This window comes from Kryptolebias marmoratus, linkage group LG6 (genome assembly GCF_001649575.2).
Source record: "Kryptolebias marmoratus isolate JLee-2015 linkage group LG6, ASM164957v2, whole genome shotgun sequence".
NCBI classification, from domain to species: domain Eukaryota; kingdom Metazoa; phylum Chordata; class Actinopteri; order Cyprinodontiformes; family Rivulidae; genus Kryptolebias; species Kryptolebias marmoratus.
In genome coordinates, this window is record NC_051435.1 from 18,083,632 (window position 1) to 18,105,616 (window position 21,985).

The 21,985-nt window shown below is 43.2% G+C and overlaps 1 protein-coding gene across 3 annotated transcripts; it reads left to right on the top strand.

Annotated features, from left to right (window-relative positions):
- The first annotated feature begins 3,758 nt into the window (after positions 1-3,758).
- Positions 3,759-21,854, top strand: ppp2r3b (protein phosphatase 2, regulatory subunit B'', beta). Of its 3 annotated transcripts, XM_025004622.2 has the most exons (15): positions 3,759-3,984; positions 4,353-4,738; positions 13,191-13,376; positions 13,750-13,853; positions 14,373-14,475; positions 15,421-15,495; positions 15,571-15,657; positions 15,797-15,953; positions 16,472-16,520; positions 16,612-16,701; positions 17,333-17,508; positions 18,601-18,719; positions 18,802-18,908; positions 20,268-20,310; positions 21,011-21,134. In XM_025004622.2, exons 2-14 carry the CDS (start codon positions 4,385-4,387, stop codon positions 20,284-20,286), a joined length of 1,626 nt encoding a protein of 541 aa, XP_024860390.1. In that variant the 5' UTR covers positions 3,759-3,984; positions 4,353-4,384; the 3' UTR covers positions 20,287-20,310; positions 21,011-21,134. The 3 variants fall into 3 exon arrangements, with proteins under 3 accessions (XP_024860390.1, XP_017265799.1, XP_017265800.1); XM_017410310.3 differs by lacking the exon at positions 20,268-20,310 and having other exon boundaries at positions 3,760-3,984; positions 21,011-21,854; XM_017410311.3 differs by lacking the exons at positions 3,759-3,984; positions 4,353-4,738; positions 20,268-20,310 and adding an exon at positions 9,633-10,253 and having other exon boundaries at positions 21,011-21,854.
- Positions 21,855-21,985: the final 131 nt, after the last annotated feature.

Sequence of the window (21,985 nt, forward strand, 5' to 3'; positions counted from 1 at the left end):
CTGGAGCTCAAATGATTTTGGAGGGTTTTTAAAATGCTGATGGTGTTTCATCTGAAGCAACTGCAGTCATGTTTTCCACAAAGTTTAGATAAAAGAGGAAGCTGCCTGGTGAGGAGGAAAAACACAAATGTTGCCCCGAATGATCGTGAACTGCTGAAAAACCGTCCGGATCCATTTCACCTCAAAAGCTGCTTTATTACTCAATCATAAATGGTTTCTTTTTTAAATGTTTCTCATGTCATTTCCTTCTGCAGCTTATTTCTCCTCACATTCTTAAGCAAACTGCGGCGTTGGCATCATTTGTTAATTTAACTAATAAGCACTGAATTCTTTGACTCTTAAACTCTGTGAGGTTTTTTTTTGTTTTTATACCAAAAGTGAGCAATTCGCTTTCAAATGTTACAAAATGCTGATCTATTTTAGAGATAATCTTTAAAACATTTATGGAAGTCATATAAAAACATCTGTCCAAAGTTATCAGCACCAATGAAGAAACCTAAAACTTTTAGGGCATCGAATCTCCTCACAGCATGAAACACTTGCGAAAAAGACGAGAAACGCATCAAGCTGACAAACTGTATATGGATTCAGACTGACGGGAGAAAGAAAAAGTGCATTACATCTATTCTTCTATCTTCTGGGAAATCTGTTAAAACTGTTTAGGTAACTCTGGAAAATCTGTAACAGATGTATAACTCATTTGTTTGTCTGACTGAGGGTTGTTGTTATCTTTGACTCGCACAAAAATGGGAAGAAAGAAAAAAAAAACAAGAAACCTTTTCTTGAACAGAGGTTGAAGGACCGGTTCAGGCAGAGGTGGCAGAGCAAACTCAGACAAAACTCACGTGTGATCCTGAGACTGAAGCTGAACTGGAGGAAAACCGAAGTTTGACCACAATCGGGGTTTCCAGATCTGCTTGATGATTCAAAGATCAATAATCTCCGCGAGGTGAAGCAGCCTTTTCAAAACGATCATTAAATGGAAATGTACTACTTGAAAAGTACTTTCAGAACAATCCAACTACATTATATTCTTCTGTTTTACTCTCCGTGGAAGGACAATTTAGATGATTTGAAGGGAGGTTATGTGGAGAGGGTATAAACAGTTAATATCTCACCTGTTTTAGATAGATCTCCGAATGACCCGAGTTTATAGAAACAGAGGTTATATTTGACAGGACTGATGAGCTAGTGTGAGCAGGGCCAAGACTAAAAATGAATTGTGGCTGTTTTGAAACAATCTAAGTTTTAAATGTCATAATATTCTTGCCAGAAGTGCTACAGCTAGATGCTGATGCCGCTGTTTGCTCATGCAAAAAAAGACTACACGACAGGAACTGTCATGAAAAGCAGGGATCTCTAACTCTGTACGGTGCTGCACAGAAAAAAGATCACAACTTTTGTTTAAAAATTAAAATTTTCATGAATATTTTTATATACATGGATCTGCAGGGCATTTTTTTGTTTGTTTTTTTTAGAAATGGCCTCTTCTGGTCATGCTTTTTTTCCCATGCTTGCCTCAGTTATTGTTCCCATGCCAGCAAACCTACGAGCTAACCCCAGCAAAAACAATAAATGAGTAAAAACCTGCTCAGAACAGCCATTAGCTCATCAAATAAACTCTATTTCTCCAAACCAAGGCCGACGACAGGTAAGACAGTCACTGCTCGCACGCTCCACAGAAGGTATGAGCAACTTTGAGTATGAGAAACTTGTACAGTGTCAAACTAAAGAGGCCGATTTCCTCCCCTCATATTCGAATACAGAGCAGCACAAATAAATCTAAACAAAAAAACAAAAAAAAAACAGTTTTCTTCCTTCTCCGTATTAGAGCAGATTGGTTATCGTCTACTCCGCAGAGCGCACATATAGCACGGCTGACAGCAGTAAAGGAGAGCTGCACACATGAACTCTTTACCAACGCTTTCCTACGCTAACCAGCCGTCCCCCTGTGGTTTCAGCCTCAGCCGAAACCTTTGAAATGTCCTTCAAGGCATTAAAAAGAAAGCAGCAACAACAACATGTGCACCGCTTTGGGTAAAATCCTATTTGTACACTGTAATTACGCTTTGAAAAGTTGCAAAGTTGAAACTTTTCGAGACCTTCACTTTTTCTCCCCTCATTTCGGATATTGATTTGGCTCGAAAACGCATATGAGACTGCCATGCGGAACAAAGAGGTTTCTCATTACGCACTGTGCCTCGGAAAAAAAAAAACTTTGAATGCCTCAGATAGGATCTGCTTGTTTTAGCAAGGGACACATGAAGGAGAGAATACAGTCAATAATGTTACAACTACGGAGCCACTGCTAATCTTAACAAAGAGGGCCAGAGGCACTCCGAATGTGGTTATTAACAAGACAGAGATCTGGAGTGATGTCTGCCTCTAATGGATTTGATGCTGGGGAAAAAAAAAGCATCTGTAAAAACCATAACCAGCAGTTTCAGTAAACCTAACATACGACTGTGCTATCATCTTTCTCAGATGTTTTATTCTTCTAATGATCTTCTAAAAGGCTCTGCATCTGTATCTGAGTCATAATGTTCATTTAAAGCTAAATGGGGGCTTTAGTCGTAGTAAGTTGTAACAAAACAATAAAAAAAAAAGCTTAAAAAACCAAGTAATTTCATCTGTGACATGCTGGACAGATTACGCCGGATCGAGTTTATCGTGCTGGCTGCACGAGAAGCGTAATTACCTGGCAACACTGTATTTACAGAAACAAACAGGGATTAAGTTGTTGGTTTTGGTCGCAGCGCTTGTCCAAGTAAAAAGAACTCCCAAAGAAATTGTTTTTGTGCCATTAAAGTCGGACCCCATTATCAGAGCTGCAACCAAATTTTGTTCAATTAATACGCTGGTGGCTAAAGCCTGCTTATCGATCTGGTATAAAAACGCCCTACTAAAATATATCCACTCCGATATTTTCCCTGCTGGTGTCAAATACTGTGCTCATTATTTAAGGTGCCCTTTCTTTGAGCTGTTTGCTTTCGATGCCGGGGACGCAGTGAGGGAGCCTATGTGTCTGGGACCACTTCTCCCCACGGTGATCAATAAGGACTGGTTCTGGTTCCATTGCACACACCAGGTGCTCGGCCCGGCAGCTTTCAGGAGAAGTGCTGGAGAGGAAAACGAGCCATGTGGAATTAGGCACAGATGCGTCACTGGGAATCATGCAAACGGCTTGGATCAAGTTCCCAAGAAGATACACTGAATGCACAGAGTTATAGGAGAGGAGTAGCTCAGCAAGAACCAGCTCAAAGTTGGACTTCGATTTGGCTTCAAACAAACAAACTCTAAATTACCAAACAGGAAGTAGATGTGTCTCAAGTTGCCAACAAACAAACATCCATTTTACATTATATTGGCAATGGTTATTTTGTGAATGAACAGTTTTATTATCAACTTAAAACTGGATTTTTTTTTTTTACTTTGCTTTATTTGCCTTTAAAATGTGAAATACTGCAATGTAAATTAAAACAATATATAAAGCTCTGCTTCGATATTGAACTTGGTTCTAATAAGACACTATTTTTAAGTAAAACTCTATTTTTAACAAGTTTTTAAATTAATTTTATTTATGGTATAAATGAGATGTGAGGCTAGAAACCACAATGAGTATATTTAACTTACTTTTTGAAGGGAGTCCTGGGATGTAAGACGGAAGAAAGTGCAGCACGAACACAGGAAGTAAGAAAAAAACAATAAAATCAGATTTATTTACCTCAAGACGAGACTTTGTTTGAAGTCTCGCGATAACTCGCCGCAGTTACCGGGGGGACGCGAGCTTTAAAAGTTGTCTTCTCTGTGTGCTGCTCTGCTTCTCTACCAGAAATAAGCGCCTCGCCCGGAGATTTTTTGTTGTTGTTTTTATTTATTTATTGTACACGTCGCTTAAACAGGCATGCAACAGAGTCGCTTGTGAAGGATAAATGGCGCCATGAAACGTCAGTGCATTCGGCTCGGCCGTCTTTTCACAACCAGGTTTGTTTATAAGTTTTACCACCAGGGAGGCAGCATTAGCTTGTCCAAGCTATCCAGCTAACAGTCGTAGTTTTTAGCTCATCGTTTCTCAAACAACTCAGTCTACAAGAGCTACTACCTCTGCTACAATTAGACACTTTTACAGTCATAAATTGTTGACTTTGTCCGCTTTAGGTATTTGTTAGTATAGTTAAAAATGACCTGTTAGTAACGGTGGTAAGTTTACTTTATAAGCTAAAAGTATGACTCCAAGCGCTAAAATTGAACAGCTAGTTTACTAAAAGCACATATTTCAAGGTTTGGTTGAATCAATCAAACGAACAAAACACAGAGGTATGTTGTGAGGCTAATGGTGTATTTCCACACAGGTGTCAAAGAAGTAGAAGTAGTTAACAGGAAGATGCCTTCTCCACAAGTTCTCCAACCGGTTCTCAAAAAGAAAGTGGATGAGCTGTTCCTCAACTGGCTGAGTGATCCTGGGACCCAGTCCGCACTGAAAGAGTACCTCGATCTGATCAAAAATGGACAGTATGTGGACTGGAGCAGTGGGGAAGCCTCAGACAAAAGGTCGCTGAGCTTCAACGAGAACAACAACGTCGCGTCCCACAGGAACCTGGCAGAGAAGAAACCTGCTCCCATTGGCACCCCCGCCGCCCCCCAGTCCAGCAGCACGCTGCCCTCCCGCAGCAGCAGCACTGCCCGAGTGACCGGACCCAATGGCAGAGCGCTCCGGAGGTCTGTCAGCGCCAAGAAGGTGAGAGACTCAACCGAACGGGGCGTTTTTGTTGTGAGATTTTGTGTCGTGGGTTTCATGTTTGAGAGGTTGTCTTCCTACATAAGTTACTTCTGACACATGGCACTTTACCTCATGGGTCAGGGATGATCCCTATGGAATTCATGGTCACGGGGTCGCAGGTGGCCCCTTTGAGGTGCTCTAAGTCTGCAACCGTGTAACGTAGGAATGTCAAACTACAGCTGGACACCTCATGGGTCGAGGATGATTTCTACAGATTTTTAAGTCACAGGGTCAAAGGTCACAGATGACACAGACCCCTTTGAAAACCTTATCTATGGTCCAGCTTTACATTGGAGTTACAAAGGGAATCTCAAACCCTTTGTGCCCTAGATTATGCCTTCTGACAGACGTAGTAAGTACTGTTATCAGTGCTCTTGTTGTTAAACTGTGTTCGTGTTGAGTATATCAACGTGTATCAGTGCATGTTGCAGCTGAGGAGGATAATAGGGAGGTATACGTGTCGCTGATTAAATTATCAGACCAGACTTTTTTTTTACCAGACGCAACCTCGACCCACAGGAAAGAAAACAAGACGACAACTTTGTGCACAAATATTCAGACTGATTCAGAAAAATGAACGTCAGCCTAAAATTTAGGCTCAGGAGCCGCTACTGATGCTGACCCTGTTTCTAAATTGTATCCAAGTCCGTTTTTATTTCTGTGCTTTTATTGTGAAGGTTAGTGGGGAAAGTCTGAATACGTCTGTTGGATTAAATGTTATGTTGACGTTAGGATATTTGTTCGTTTTTACTTTATTCCACATCCCTCTCCTTCATTTTCTGAGCCTGTTCAGTCCTGTTTTGGGGCCAATGAGTTTACGCTTTATTTTAACTTAAACCTTTTTTTTCCCCTGTTTTGAAGATGATCTCTATAATTTATTGAAATTATCTATCCTTTTGTTTTTCTTTTTTTTTTTTTAGTCTTTTAGTCACAGTCAAAAAAAAATCTTCCCTCTTACCAGAGATGTTCAAGGGCTGAAGAAATGTATGTTTTGTGTAGATAATGGGTCCAACCTTTAGTGTTAATGCCCGGCACCTCAGACTTGGCGCCACTGTAGTCTCTGGGATCTTTACCCTCCCCTGGCTGGCCACAAGAGGCTGCTGAGCACCCTGCAGCAATAAAAACATCCGAGGCTATCCTCTGCACTGTCATACGTTTACATAGAAGGTATTAATCAAATACTTTCCCCATGTTCAAGTCTCACCCATAAATTAATAAGAGATGGGAGTGTCTAAACTAAACCTTCCTCTGGCTCTCTGGTTACTCCCTTGGTTCGTGTGGTAAGGATCGTGTTACGTAACTAAACTCCCCGCAGGTATGCAGTTTCAATTATGATTGTAAGGTACCTGTGCAAAACAATGCAAAGCCACAAAGCGTTATTATATCAGCTCAAGGATATGCTTTCTGTCAGGCCGCGGACGAGCGCGAGCGCGGTGACAGTGAGACGGCCAGACAGCTGGGAATACGTGCGCCCCAAGAGAACACTTCCTGCATGTTGTTGACACGCTAAAACCCGGTGCGAGGACACGTTCAGGTGGCTGCTGGTACGACATGTGCTGCCTTTTCTGACAGGAGCCTCGGAGTCGAGCACCATACGCCTCCTGTAAGAATCAGGGTTGGGTTTAACGCTGCAGTTATGTTCTTTTAACAGTAGTTAGTTATTTGTAAGGAATTCAGTCTCAGGTTTTCAAACATAAAGAGCTGACAGAATTAAAATCAGCGCAATGAGTGCATGAAATATCTGACACTGATTTTCAACGAGGGTGACTGTCAACACAGTCATTTACCTGTTCTCTGATTCTCCTTTTGTGTATCTGTGCATAAAACTTAATATAACTCTTAATAATAATAATTATTATTATAGCTAAAATAAAATGCATTATTATAGCAGTATGGCATTTTTTTTTAGTAGCAGTTGGAAACATACTTCAAATTATGTTTTAAACAGAAGAAATGAGCTCTTGTGATTATATATGTTTATGTCGGGAAACTGAGGTATTTTTGCCCAAATTGATCAAACAGTCAGATCCTGATAGTGACCCGTGCCTGTTACCCAGTCCAGTTTGTCATTCCAGGTCCCCAAAGTGTAACCAAGGATATTTGTGAACGTATTAAAACTGTTGCGGGTTTTATATGCAGTTTTTTTCTGAAAAATACCGATAAGTTGGCTTTAATCCGTAGCTAAGAGAGCCCTTTGTATTCTGTCTTGTGTTCACCATGAGTCGTTACGATGGAAAAATATTTGGGGAGGAGTGGGCATTAGCCTACGATTGCATGCTTTCTGTTTTTACATTTGTTTCTCCCCTCGCGGTAACCTTTCCCCCCCGCTGCCCTTCCCACTGCAGATTAATATAAAGCAGCTGCCGGAGAGAGAGGTTGTGTATTCTGCTGTGATGTGTCACGCCACACGGCCGCGCCGTGTCACTCAGTATTACAGGGATTGCGATGTTGCATGAATGCGGTGCTTCTATTTTAAGACGACAAAATGAATTCCCGCATACAGAAGCATTCTTCGGAGGATTACTCAAGAATTCGATGTATGTCACACCGATGCAGCCCGGAACAGCTGTTCTGACTTTGACATCAGACACTAATAAAGATAGCCCCGGTTCCCTTGTGTTGGCATCTGATACCTAGAACTCTGGCAGCGAGATAAGGTGTGGCAGCACATTCATCGTCTGCTTAATTTACTTTGATGCCGCTTTTATTAGATGCTGCTCATTGTCGGTGCATTGTTTATGTAAACTATGTACAGTAAATGTTGGCTCTCATGCCTGTTGTTAAGCTCAAAACATGAAACTGCCTGTGCAGTGGGTCGTACGCAAAGATCCAGTAGTTTGAAATACACGGCAGTAAAAGTAAGTTTTGTGAAAGACATTTAGGGTAACGAATTTCTTCAAATTTCTTTTTTTACTTGCTTGGTTGGGCTTTAGCAGCATGGGAGCTATTACAGGCAAAGGCTCTGAGGTCGCGTTATCAGTTGCCTGACCCGTCAGGTTTCAAATGGCCTGCGGGAAACGGTTTATTTGAGTCGTGGTCACTTGTGGGTCGAGAATCTACAACTGCGACCTGCCTTTCACCTGTAACTTAATCTAGGTCCTAAATTTACTGAAGTTCCACTAATTACCATGCAAAGTTGTACCGAAATCTGCCATTAACTATTTGGAGTCGGTCTGTCTGTTAGCAAAATGTCTCATGAACTAGTGGACGAATTTTATGGAATCTTTCAGGAAGTAATCATCGGATGTAGTGATTAACCTTTGGGGTTCCCCCAATCTGAGCTGGGCGTCACATTCAGCTGACCTTAGGAAGCACAGAAACGGCTCGAATTCAGTCAGATTTACAGCTACAACTTCGTCATTTCTCAATATAAGATGGTAGTAGTCTAAAGCTCTGGCACGAATGCTAAGCCTTTATTTATTTTAGACGGAAACACAGCAACTGTTGAATGTCAAGTCAGCTGAAAGTCCAAGTAAAATACAGCCTCAACTTGTCTTTTGACCACCGGTCACTAACTCCGAATGTCGTCTTTCATAATCTTATCTGTTACGCAACAAAGCAAACGTGACTAGACACACGTATATGTGCAAACAGATTGATTGTAGCAGTTAGCAGATTAGAGGCGTTGTGCGGTCAATATGACTTCTCACATTTTTGTTACATTGACCCGTCCAACTACACACAAGCAGCTCGTCTAACTGATGGCGTCCTGCTGTTTTGGCAGCCCGATTGGCTTTAAACTCATTTGGTTTTGTAATGAGGTTTCCTGAAGCACTTTCATTCTGGTTCTTTCAAAGTCACACATGACAGCTCACCAGGCGCAGGAGCTTATACCCATCTCTGATACCGCGGGCTGTTTTTTTTTTTTTCCATACGTAAACAAGTCATTGTTTTCGCTGCTGCGTCGCAGCGCTTTTCTTTACAGAAGAGTCTTCGCATTTTGTTCGCACAAGCGTGGACGACAGCAGGCAGACTGCGTGAACGTGCCGTTTTTACAGACTGCTTATCATGCACACGCAGCATCCTGCGTGGCGGACAGCAGGAACTGTGTCTAAAACACTCTCGGTTTCTGTTTACCATAACGGTCGCATAAACGGGTAAAAGGACGGCGGTGGCGTAGTCGTTCGGGGCTTCCCACCCCACCGATCGCAGGCTGTTCTTCGAAAGCAGCTCCTGAGCGGCTGGATCGGGCAATTGGTGTAGATTTAATCGAAGTATCATTCCAGTGCAACAACAACTGGAAGCGGATGTTTGTTTGAGGACTAAAGATACACCCGTGTTTCTCGAGATCTTGTTTCTTGGGTTGCACAAACAGTGTTTGCCGATGCTTTTAATAGGTGCAGACTGGTTCAGTAATCATTCTTTGAATTTGACATGTCCCGTTGCCGCCTCCCGCCCCCCCTCTGCTTCTGTCGCCCGTCGACTATAATAAGACATGGAATGGCAAGCAGTTTAAGTTTGCAGTAGGAACGGCAAAACAAAACCCACCAAAAGACGGGACGTTGGATGTAATAAAACATGTAAAACTTGAGGTTTTGTATCACCAAAACCTTTTTATATACTGTCACACGTTGCTTATTTTTATTCTTGAAAATCCTCTACTTGTCTCCTGTATTTTGTTAGATTTGACAACAAATTTAGGTGAATTATGTCAAAATAATACCTAGTTTTCATTGTTTATTTTCAATCTCCCTATTGGTGTCAGGAATTCCCATCCAGGCTAGGACAGTCCAGAGTTCAGGGCTCTTATTACGAGCAGAGTCTCTCTGAGGGAATAGGTTCTTCGAAGAACCTGGTGTCCTTTAGCTCAAGGTGCATCCTCCTGTTGAAGTCTGAACACAAGCAAGCAGTCACTAGTTTGTGTCTTTACATAACCTTCCATGAACACTGAGGAATGCGAACTGGAAAGGGCAGATCCACTGCGCTCACCCCTCCCATCCCACACACGCGCAGCAAGTGAGTCCCACACAGTTGCACCCAGTCACTCCTTATCTCCCCAACAGCTTTGAAGCAAGGGCTCCCTGACCCTTCAGCGCGAGTGTGTGTGCGTGCGTGTGTGCACGTTAGGTAGAGACGAGGACAGAGCAGCCGGAGGAGTTGAGGCTTCGCGATGGGAGTGAATGTCACGGCAGCAGCTGCTCTCCCCCATTAACAGGCTCCTGCTTTGACAGAGGACAAACCTTAGGGGCATTCTCACAGAGGATCCTCCTTTTTGCTCACTGCACCGGCTGCAAGGGATTCCTGCGTTCAAGAGGACAACACTGGACTGAGTGTTGTTTTTGTTTTTGTTGTTGTTTTTGGTGTGTGTGTATATGAGTGTCCCATCCTGTCTGGAGCGAAGATGAGAATGAGGGAGCTGTCTCTGCGTCAGGACCCTGACCTCAGGAAGGAGCTGGCCCTCCTGGCACGCGGATGCGACTTCGTTCTGCCCTCGCGGTTCAAGAAGAGGCTCAGAGCCTTCCAGCAAGGACAGGCAGGTGTTCGAGCGAGGCCCCTGCGGGCTTCGTCGCCTTCCGTTTGGTGCGGCACGGTATTCTCCGCCGATCCGAAAAAGACGGACAGAGTTTCTCGTTTTATTTTTTTTCAGATTTCGTTTTTGTGCCCGGCTGCCTTGTTGTCCCCTTCCAGACCCCATCGCGAAATGTCACGCGGCTTAGCAGTTGTGCTCGAGAGCGCTGCGAGCACGAAGACGGCGAGGGGACAGTGCAGGGCAACAGGAGATGTTTATGTCCTTTTATAGCCATGGCTGCTACTAGCACGCGGCCACAGACAAGCAAAGGATCACATGTCTTTTGTCGCGGCGAAATAAGCAGATTCCCACTTGCAGTTTCCGGCGAAATCTCATCAGATCGCCGCAGGCGTTTTTTTTTAGAATAGCTCTTGAACGTGATGTTGATTCGGGCTCGTTCAGATGAACAAGGGGTTAAATTTGGGGCCACGGGGACGATAGTTTCAGCAGTTGTTCATCATTACTCAAGATCACAAAGAATGATTCACGTCACAAGTTTTCTAGTCACGTAAATGATCTCTGGGTGCGATGATGAGTAGAGCATGTTCTCGAACTGTTTTAGGAACTGGTCTAAAATAACATGCGGCTCCAAGTGCATTCTGACTTTATCTTTTTTATTCTATAATTAACATTTCCTACTCACAGATTTCCTGTTTTCCGCTGCATAACGCTCAGCAAACCTCAAAGTGAGGATTTTATTTGTAAATGTCGTCATTTCATACCGTTTCTGGGGCTGTTTGTTGTGTCTGAAACAAGACAGTGCAGTGACCTCCATTGGAGTTTAACAAAATAATACTTTGTTGGATAAATTTTTAATTACTTTTGCCCTACAGCACCTCCATTCATAACATCATTAGAATGTTGCAACTAAAAATGTTAGTCTGTACAAAATATTGTAAAACAAAAAAGCATAGATTAGCAGTACAATTGCAAAAGAAATTTAACTTTCATTATATATTTAATCTGGAGTTAAGGCCATTATTCACTTAGAATTTTAAAAAAAGGCACAAGAGATGTTAAACTGAACTCTGTATCTTTGGTGGTAAAAGTATATATTTCTTAGAACATAATTAAAAGCAGAAGCAACCTTCAGTCGTTTCCTTCTTACCAACATGGCGTTCACTTGAACAGCTATAAAATCTCGTGAGCTTAGTTGTTTTATTTGGTGGAGATTTGCTCTCAGATGCACCTTCTTCTGAGCAGCATTCAGTTTGACTTCCTTATGAGACTTTCTCCCCAATTCTCCAAACTGACATCCCTCTGACCGCTATCTGATGCAGGTGAAGTAGGTAAAGTACTGACTACTCAGGAGATGAAGCAAATCTGAACAACCATCTTTGGTTTATTTTCTTTCAGTTTGAGCTTCACAAAATAAAAGATTCATTGTCACACACGACAGTATTTGCTTCATTTTCAGCTTCTGAACGACAGAAATGATTTTATAGCAGGTTTGGCTTTTAAATTAATAAAATATTAACATAGTAATAATCATAAAACGTTCTAATCACTCACCTAGATGCTTTATTTATGCCACCCTTGTTCAACTCAGAGTAGCTTGTTTCATTGAACAGAAGCATCGAAACTCATTAAAATAACAGAAAAGCCTGATTTTGGTTTTCAGTGTTAAAAAATTAAAAATAACAACAATGGCTGAACGAACACACAGGCCTGAGTTTCTCCAGCACTGACTGAGACGTCTAAGGAGGGTTTTGTTTACATTTTAGGCTCTTATTGTGGAAAAAAAACAGGCAAATTAGAGCTTCTGTTAGGCTGACATAGTAGACTTTTTCTTTTTTTAACAAAAAGTAAATTCAAGGAAATCACAAACCCCATCTTTGTCTGGTTGTTTCAAATCGATTATCATGTCATTTTCTTTTCATCTTTTCTCTCTTTAGAAGAGGAAAATAAAGATGAATGCCACGATTTAAAGTTCAGTTAACGTAAATAATTATTGGAGGTTTGCCGGCTCTAAAACCGTAATGTAATGCTGTATGCATGCCCGTGGTTTGCGTTTCATTGACCTTTATCTTCATTAAAAGGCTGAGATGGGGGTCTAATGGGTTTTATAATTTATTGCGTTACCTTCCCTTTCTTCAAAAAGCTCATTAGGACCACTGAGCTTCAACCTGTGGGTCAGGCCTCCTGGAGAATTAGGACATAATTTGGGCTTTTCTTAGAGGATGTTGGAAAAAGATGTAATAGCATAGAATAAAACGTTAATATAAGAGGATAAGTAATAAAATGTAGTCCATGTAGCAGTGAGAATGGGTCGTATTGAGTCTTTTTGTCTGTGTAGGTTTGCGTGCACAGATGAACAGCCCGATTATCGTGGAGTTGCCACGACTTGAAGCTGAAACCCACTGATTGATTTGTTAAAACTTGTTTTTTCGTCCTGTTAATTCTTCCTTTTCTTTTTTTTTTACATACTTCTAAACCACAAACATAATAAAACGGATCATAACACGATCTAAAAGGTGCTTTAACCAGATTGAGAAGACAATTAAAAACAACTAAAACAGTTGCAGGAACATCTGTAGATGACAAGATATGTTTTTTGTGGTTATGTCTCAGTTCACCGTATTTATTGTCGATTCTGCTCTTGTGTTTGACAACACCGATACATCTATATAATCTGTACATGTTCAGTATTCATGTTTATCACCTAAAGCTTTAGTTGCTCTTTGCTAATTTCCTGTTCGTGCACCGTTAAGAGCGTCTACCTGCAGGCTCTTTTAGGAATTATTTATTGACCAGAAACAAAGTCAAGCACAATTTTTAACCGTGAGTCTTCAATGTCATGTACGTTATGAGCAGTCCCAGTTCTTCCACCGTGAGCCTCAGGGGCACTTAAAGACACATTGGCGCGATGGCGCTAACGGCTTGTGTCTGTGTTTGTCTCAGGCCCAGGTGAGGACGGACGAGCCGGTCACCACTGCGCTGAGCGAGAGCATTCCCAAGTTCTACTTCCCGCAGGGCCGGCCCCAAGCCAACCTCAACACGGACGGCCTCATTTCCAAAATTGAGAAAATATTTTCCCAATTTCCGAATGAAAGGGCCACCGTTGAAGACATGGGGCCTGTCGCCAAGGTGAGGAGGCGGGTGAGGAGGCGGGTGGCAGCGCCCGCGGTCGCAGCTGCCACCCAGGAAAATTTGTTTGCTCTTCGTGCCGTTTGGCCTCCCGACTTATCAAATGTTTGCTGATTTTTTTTAAAACCCCCATGGAAAATCTTATTCCCGTGTCGCGCAGGAATGTGGTCAGTAGTCTGAGGAGAACTTTAGGCCAAAGACGACTAGGTTTACTCAGGGAAATCTAAAAATCATCTATTACTGCTTTCCTACCTAATAAAGTTCAGAAATAAAACTTGTTTATTTATTGACTTTATGCTCCCCTCTGTGTAGTTTTCATCCTCACCACAGGCCCTTATTTTCCCTCTCTCTCTCTCTCCTTCTCTCTCCTTAGGCCTGTGAGTGTCCCCTCTACTGGAAAATGCCATTGTTCTGCTCAGCCGGAGGCGACAGGACGGGTTTCGTGTCCGTCCACAAGTTTGTGGCCATTTGGAGAAAGTAAGACAATGGCCGCTTTTATTCTAACCGAACCATCAGCGCATTCACTCCCAGCCAAAAGGCTCACACAAGTCCCCTCCGGACAACGACGAGCGCTCTCTCAGGAACATAAACGCTGCATGCAGCTCGCCGCTATTATGACATTTTCCTTTGCAAACGCCACGAGGGAAGCTCGCTGCGTGTAAATGAAAACACCCATTCAGCGTCTGATCGAAATGCCACGAGGCTTTTAGCACGGCGGCTGCGTGCTGAATGGCGTTTTGTGCAGTGGGCGTGTCCTTGTATTAATGCGCGAGCCTCCGGAGAACTGGACGGACACGACCTTTGACCCGAGCTCGCGGCTGAACCGTTCTCATTCGAGAGGCCACATCGAGCCCTTTCAATTCAGAATGTATTATGCGTGCATTTTTTTTTTTTTTTTAGCAGAGTTTAAAACTTGAAAGAATGTCGAGGGAGCGACCTCCTTAACCGGCTGTTCTCTCTCTCTCGTTTTTTTTTTTTTTATTTTCTTTCCTCCAGAACTCTGCAGACCTGTCACGACGATGCTTCGAAATTCGTGCACCTCTTGGCCAAGCCTGGCTGTAATTACCTGGAACAAGACGACTTTATTCCGTTCCTGCAGGTACGGTCTGCAGCACACACGGGGAGTCGGGCTGGAGCCGGCGAAAAATGCACCGGCGGCGCAAACTGAGCTCAGTCTGCGGACGGCTAATTTAGGGACGTTATAATAAGCCAAATATGGCGGAGAGGCTCACACTTAAAGGAAGATGTGTTCAAGCTTAGCAGGAAAACAAAAAAAATAATCTCATTTGGTGATATTCCACACCTGATTTTTTTTTTTTTTTTTCTGCTTTCTGTGGGACATGAGCGCCCGTTAGCATACAAACAGAGGGTCCCACGTGGCACGCGCCGTTTAATTTGTTCGGCTCGGCCCCCGCGAATCGGCCCCGACTGCTTTGATGAATGAAAGGCGGATTGCAGTGGAGTAGATTTGACTGTCCCCGCCCGTTTCCCGCGGCCGGTGATTTATGTGCTTCCTATGATTTAATTTCGCTCGGCGAGAGTCAAAAGAGGCACGACGGCTGCCCTGAAATGAGGCCCTTTTAATTTCATTGCCGCCTTTCGCGTTCGTGTCAACAGCTCGTCCCTTCACTGGAAGGCAAGGAGGTGGAATAAGGGAAAGGCTTGAGGGGAGGGGGGTCCATAATAAGCAGTTGATAAGAAATGCAGCACTCTTTTCTGACTTTATGGCACAAGGAGAGAATAAGTCGGTAATAAACATCTTTTTTTATTGGTACCTCCTTGTGTTTTGCGGTTTTTAAAGAGCCGTTTAAATCAGAATCCTCCTCTAATAAGGTCTGGGGGGGGGTTCAGATCGTAGCGCAATGTAAAAACCACATGTTGGGATGAAATGATGAGCAGCGGAGCAGCACAGATATCTGATGTTTCACTTAGGGAGTCTTTATACGGCTGCTCCGTCCAGAAATGAAGGCCGCCCGTTAGAGCAGAAGGCTTCGACTTTTTTGTGGAGTCGAAGCAATAAAACTAAAACGCTGAATATTTTCAGGATGTGGTGAACTCACACGCAGGGTTGGCCTTTCTTAAGGAAGCACCGGACTTTCACTCGCGATACATCACCACGGTACGTGACCCCAGGTTCGCCCGCTCACAGCGGTGACCTCGTTTTGGCGCTGTAACAACTCCGGTTGTCCTCCAGGTGATCCAGAGGATATTTTACAACGTGAACCGGTCGTGGACGGGGAAAATAACCTGTTCTGAGCTCCGGAAAAGCAACTTCCTGCAGGTAAATCGCACACAGAAAGCATCGGATGAAACATCGCCGTCGCACATCATCACCGTGTTCGTTGGCTTTAACGTGCGCGTTTCGACGTTTATATACCTGTAAGCAATAACGACTGAAACTAATACTTCCTCTTGGGCAGAACGTGGCGCTGCTGGAGCAAGAGGAAGACGTGAACCAGCTGACGGAGTACTTCTCCTACGAACATTTTTACGTCATCTACTGCAAGTTCTGGGAGCTGGACTCGGACCACGACCTCTACATTGACCAGAAAGACCTGGCGCGGCACAACGACCAAGGTGAGCCAACACACCCATCGCCTCGCTGTCATTTCGTCTGTTGTGGCTTCGTGTCATGTCAGCACAGGCAATCGAAGCAGTTTGAATCTACCGCTTGACTGAAACTACACGGGACAATAAAACACCTTTTTTTTTTTTTTTGTAAATGTTATCTGGACCAGATTTGCTCCTCACACACAAGGCAGGCAAAGATTTATCTCTGACACTTCCTCCCCTTTTACGCCACATGTTCTCGGTTGATGGTTTGTGAGCGAGGCCGGGGGAAATAAGACACAAGATCAATAGGCGAGCAGCGTATACGCTCCGCTCCAATGACGCCGCGTCTGGAACAATTTCCACTGCTTTATGGTCAAAATGATGACCGGAGGATTTATAGGGTTGTCAGGAAAACTACACCAGCAAGTCCGTGAATGGATTACATGTGTTGTGGAGATAAAAGGGGGGGGAAAGAAAAAAACTTGGAACTGTATCCGAAAGAGCTCGATTCTAAGCGTCTGATTCGTTCTTGTGTTTTCTAGCGATTTCGCAGAAAATGATCGAGCGAATATTCTCGGGCACAGTGACGAGGTAAGTTCACCGTTTCGTCAAAGAGCTGAAAGTCTGGACTTCAGCTTCCAGTTTCTTAACGTGGTGGTTGGTTTCTTTTTTTCCCTATCAGAGACAGACGGGTGCACAAACAGGGAAGGCTGAGTTACGCTGATTTCGTCTGGTTCCTCATTTCTGAAGAGGACAAGAAGACCGACACCAGGTACCTCCGCCTTCAGCCCCACGGCGTGCCGTTCTTAAAGCGATAGTTCTGAGCTCAGATTGGAACAAGAATTGTATTTCCTGATGCAGGTCACTCCCTAAACGAACACAGTTTGGAGAAATGGTTCAAATCTTGACTAGACTGATGAACTTACAGCTGAGTCAAGACCAAATGGATTTGCTGTTATCTTAAAACCACCAAGTTTTTAAAGCATTTTATGCAAACATTATTTTAAAAACCTTTACATCACCATCAGTTTTGCATTACAGCGTTTGACGTAGAATTTTATGGGGTTTTTTTGCAAGTGCAAATAGGAGTAGTAGCAGATAGCTGTAGCACCTGGGACACATCCTGCACAAATGTTATATTTTGCCAGAATATTTTACCGACAGCAACAGAAAATTGGCGGCAGTGGAAGTTTATAAACTTCCTTTTTTTTCTTTCGGCCGTTCCCTTTTCAGCGAGTCCTCCTCCTCCGTCTAACTCTGTCTTATGTGTCCTCTGTCCTCACTCCAGCTGCCTCCATGTCCTCTCCAACTGCATCCACATATCTCCTCTTTTGCACGAACCGGTTTAAATGAGTTTTGAGGCTGGAGCTGTGAAACTGGTTTTTCTCCCTCTCTCTGTCCAGCATAGAGTACTGGTTCCGCTGTATGGACCTGGACGGGGACGGGGTGCTCAGCATGTATGAGCTGGAGTACTTCTACGAGGAGCAGTGTCAAAAACTGGAGGCCATGGCGATCGAGCCGCTCCCCTTCGAGGACTGCCTGTGCCAGATGCTTGACCTCGTCAGGCCGGAGGCGGAAGGTCAGAGCTCGTTTCACGTTCACGCACGCAGCGCCGAGCGCGGCCGGTCCCGCTTTTCCCCCCTCGGCGGCACGTTTTCAGGCCAGCAGATCATTGATCGCCGGCTGAGCGGAGCAGAGGACAAACTGGGCCAGCAGCCGGTGTCATCCGCACTCCGACGCTTGACTCGTCCCGCGCGTTATTTCGAAGTTAGCAGCTCGCGGTCGGGTCGTAAAAAGGCATTGGATGATGTAACGCGTAATCCGATACGGAGCAGCTTTTCGACTGCAACATTTTGTTTGACACAGAGTGAAAGCACAACCTGTAAAATTTTAACAAACTGAAAAAAAGACGAGAGAAACAACAACACATCCAAGACAAAAATCCTATAAACTGACTGTAAACGCATCAAAGTTATAATGGATTAGTTTTTTTTAAAGGACGAATGGAAACGTGTTAATGAACCTGCCCCCAATGATCTGAACTTAAGAAAAAATCAATGATCAAAAAGAGTGAAATGAAATAAATAAGGCGAATAATGGCGATTAAAGCAGACTGATTAAAGCAGAAGAGCAAAAAAGAGGGAAGCATGATAATAATATCCATTAATAACTAAAATAAAACGAGCACAGGCAAATTAATGGAAATAATTGGTGATTAAAGGAAGATGATAAAGGAGACAAACAAGTTATTCACTAGGTTTGGCTTTTTAATGAATGCCAGATATTGTTTACTGAAATAGTTCTTAAAAATTGATACTTCCTAGTAAATCAATGGTTTGTTTCAGTGCTAATTTAAGGTCTGTCAGAGTGATTACATAAAGTTATTACTGTGAGTTTTTATTGTCACGTTGAACCTTCGAACAGTTCATATGTGCAGTGACTTTAAACACTCCGAAAATTTAGTGTCATAAATGGTTCGTGTTTAATTAGAGGAGCTTCTAATTAAAGATTAGTCATAGCCTCAGGTTTGAACCTGCAACCAGACCATTTGGTAACCTAATCGTTAGGCAAAAGACATCAGTTAATTTCATATAATACGCATGCTGGTAATCATTTATAAGGTGTGTTTGAGAGCGTTATCACAGCACAGCTTTTCTTTAATCCCGTACAGGAAAGATCACTCTGAGAGACCTCAAGAGGTGCAAGTTGACCCACGTCTTCTTTGACACTTTCTTCAACATCGAGAAGTACCTGGACCACGAGCAGAGGGACCCGTTCTCGGTCATCAGGGTGCGTAAGACAGCCGCGTCTCCTCCAGAGGCCGGGTGGAGCGGCTGCTGACCCGTCTCGTTGTGGTTTTTCTCATCCAAAGGAGGCGGAATCGGACGGCCAGGAGGTCTCAGACTGGGAGAAGTACGCTGCGGAGGAGTACGACATACTGGTGGCCGAGGAGGCCGCCAACAACCTCTGCAACGACGAGTAAGTGTGACTCGACTCGTCGGGCAGAATCCGAATCGGCTGCGGCGACAACTCGGAGCTAAAATACATCCAGATATTAAAAGAATTATCAAAGAAACCCTTCTCATCTAGACAGTGTCTTTGTTTTGTTTTTAAGGAAGTTTTGATCATATAGTTTAAGTTTGTGAAACGTTTCGCTACAATTATTTGTCAGAAATGTAAATCCTGCTCTGATTGAGCTCATATGTTGAAGGCTCAGCTGTCAGTGAGCGAGGAGCTCTGATGCTTGTGGAATCTGAAGCAGTTCAAAAAGAAAATTAAACCAAAGAATAACATTTCTTGTAAAAACTGCAGAGTGAATGTTGAGTTCTGAGTGACGTTCCCGAAACACCCTGGAGAAGCTGGAACTGAGTTTAAGCTAAAAGGAGCAAAACATGAGCTAAAAGCCAAAGGTAGCAGAACGCTACGTAGAAGCTGAAAGGAGCAGAGGGCTACGTTAAAGCTGAAAGGAGCAGAAGGCTACGTAGAAGCTGAAAGGAGCAGAGGGCTACGTTGAAGCTGAAAGGAGCAGAAGGCTACGTAGAAGCTAAAAGGAGCAGAAGGCTACGTAGAAGCAAAAAGAAGCAGAAGGCTACGTAGAAGCTAAAAGGAGCAGAAGGCTACGTAGAAGCTGAAAGGAGCAGAGGGCTACGTAGAAGCTACAAGGAGCAGAAGGCTACGTAGAAGCTAAAAGGAGCAGAAGGCTACGTAGAAGCTAAAAGGAGCAGAAGGCTACGTAGAAGCTAAAAGGAGCAGAAGGCTACATTTAAGCTGAACGGAGCAGGAGGTTAGCATAGTAAGATTAAAACAGAGCAGGTACACTGAAGTAGATTTCAAAGTGAACTATAATTTGAAGGAATCAAAAAGATGTTGGTGTATTTGTCGAGAAGAAAATATTAGTTAAAAACTTTGAAAAGTATTAAAGTTACTAAAATCCAAAGTCACAGCAGCCATCTTCTGAACGAGCCGAACCTTTTCATATACGACTGGCTAAAACAGCACAAAGTAGCCAGAAGTTGTCAGATTGCAAAAAACCAACAGTGTTAGTCCTGACTTAACAATGCTTTAGAAGCAAGGCATTGTGGGTATTAAAATTGGAAACATACACACATGTATTAATCATTAGTCTTAAGCTCAACAATAATTTTCTAAAAAAAAAAAAAAGAAAAGAAAAGCTAAACAGACAGTAAGAAGGTTAAAGTGGTTGTAGAAGGAGCCGGTTTCAGGCTTCTCCCGGAGCCGAGTGGCGGTCTGATGTTTGTGGTGAACGACTGAGCCCCTCTGAGAGGGAATCAGTGACGATCCAGGCTGCTGACAGGCTTGTTGTTTGGCGGTTTTTAGGAACTCCACTGACCTCTAAAGGCAGGCTTCTCACCTGGAGCAGGTAAGACACTGAGGGTACCAACAGGGACTGTAGTTTTCCTCCTCCTCCTCCTGTCTGGGCTAGTCTAGTCCTAAACCCACTTCCTGTTCTCCCACCAGTGTGTATGTGTTGTTGACAGGAAGCAGCTGTGTCACGTGCACACAGCCTCGTCTTGGAGCTGGGAGACGGTTTCTGTTTTTTTTTCCCCTTTTTTTGTTCACTAAAACGAACCGAGCTGTACGTCACACCTGTCCCCCCGCCTTCATGTGCTGCTCCTGTGTCCTCTCCAACCACACTTGGGTTGTTTGTTGTTTTGATTTTTTTATATAAAGTGCTTCAGTGTTTTTAGGGACTTAATTTATTTGCGTTCGTGTTGAGGGTTAGACAAGAGAACCCCTTTAAAGCGTTACTAACAACGCTGCGTTTTATCGCAGCATAAACAATTTTTAAATTAAACTCGTGGCAGGAAAGCAAATGTGTGCTTTCCCAGCTGTCTTTGTAGCACGATTATCCAGGCACTTTAGTTTAAAGTGTTGTTTTTTATTCTGATTCCCTTTTTTTATTAATTAAATGTCTTCTAGTTATTCTAAAGGATGAAATGAAGGCGTAAATCTGCTGAAAACAAGGATTCTTAGTAGTTCACCGATGAAAAGAGGCTCTTCAGAGTAACGTTTAGTCCGATTGTCACGCTGATCTTGTCTCGTTCTGCGTGTGTCCGTAGGTACGATAACCCGTTGAGCCCTTTAGAGCAGCACATCTCTGACGAGCTGAGTTTGACAAAGAGACACTTGTTCGAGATCCCCAGCCCGCACTGCAACCTGGACCTGGACGAGTACGAGTACGAGGACGACTTCGAGTGAACGGAGGCTCGGCGTGCACGTCCCGCGCAGCAACAGGACTCACTTCAGACATAAGAACCCAGAAGAAAGGAAGGGCATTTTCTTGCGAGCAGCTGGAGAAACGACGCCGCAGTTTAGGACAGAAGAAGCCACGCCGGGTGCAGTTCAGCAAACTTTTCCGGCTCACGTTACATTCCAGAGATCATATCTAAAAGGGCTGTTTTCTCACGTTACTTTACGAGGCTGTAAACGTCCGAGCCGTTTGAAGAGTCTGGTTGCCGTGAAGGCCGGACAAGCCACTGTCAGGCCTTCTGCACACACACACACAGAATACTGTACATGTCTGTCTTTAAGAGTCTTGATGAATTACTGTATGTCTGAGATGGGATTTTAAATTATTAGAGATGGATTTATGATTTTTCTGTACATATTTATTTTGAGTTTGCGGTGTTGTAAATGACAGGAGGTTTTAGCCATTTTTCTATGTTTTGGAGTACTTTAACTAAACGTGCTTTGACGGAGGAGAAAAAACAGATTTGACTTTTCTTTGAGGAAATAATAAAGCTTTGGTTAATGAAAGGGGACAAAGTGCTGTTTAATGTGCTCCATGCCTTTAAAAAAAAAGCTTTTGGTGATTTTCCAAAGAGGCCACTATGACAAGTAAAGATGCCAAAAGGTATTAATCACAATTAAAATGTTCCAAATGCTAAACTGCATTTATAGTTGCAACAAGGTGTTTGTATTTATAGGAAAGTGGATGCTAAAAGAAATATTTTAGACATTTAAATTGATTTACATCAAATGTATAAAAAGTCAAAATGTCCAAAAGTAAAATGAAGCACAACTCAGATGAGATA

Excerpts from the sequence above, each read along its gene's own strand:
- ppp2r3b (XM_017410310.3), top strand. The coding sequence starts at position 4,385 with ATGCCTTCTCCACAAGTTCTCCAACCGGTTCTCAAAAAGAAAGTGGAT. Across the intron at positions 14,476-15,420 it reads ACTTTATTCCGTTCCTGCAG|GATGTGGTGAACTCACACGC; the intron begins GTACGGTCTGCA and ends GAATATTTTCAG. Across the intron at positions 16,702-17,332 it reads GACAAGAAGACCGACACCAG|CATAGAGTACTGGTTCCGCT; the intron begins GTACCTCCGCCT and ends CTCTCTGTCCAG.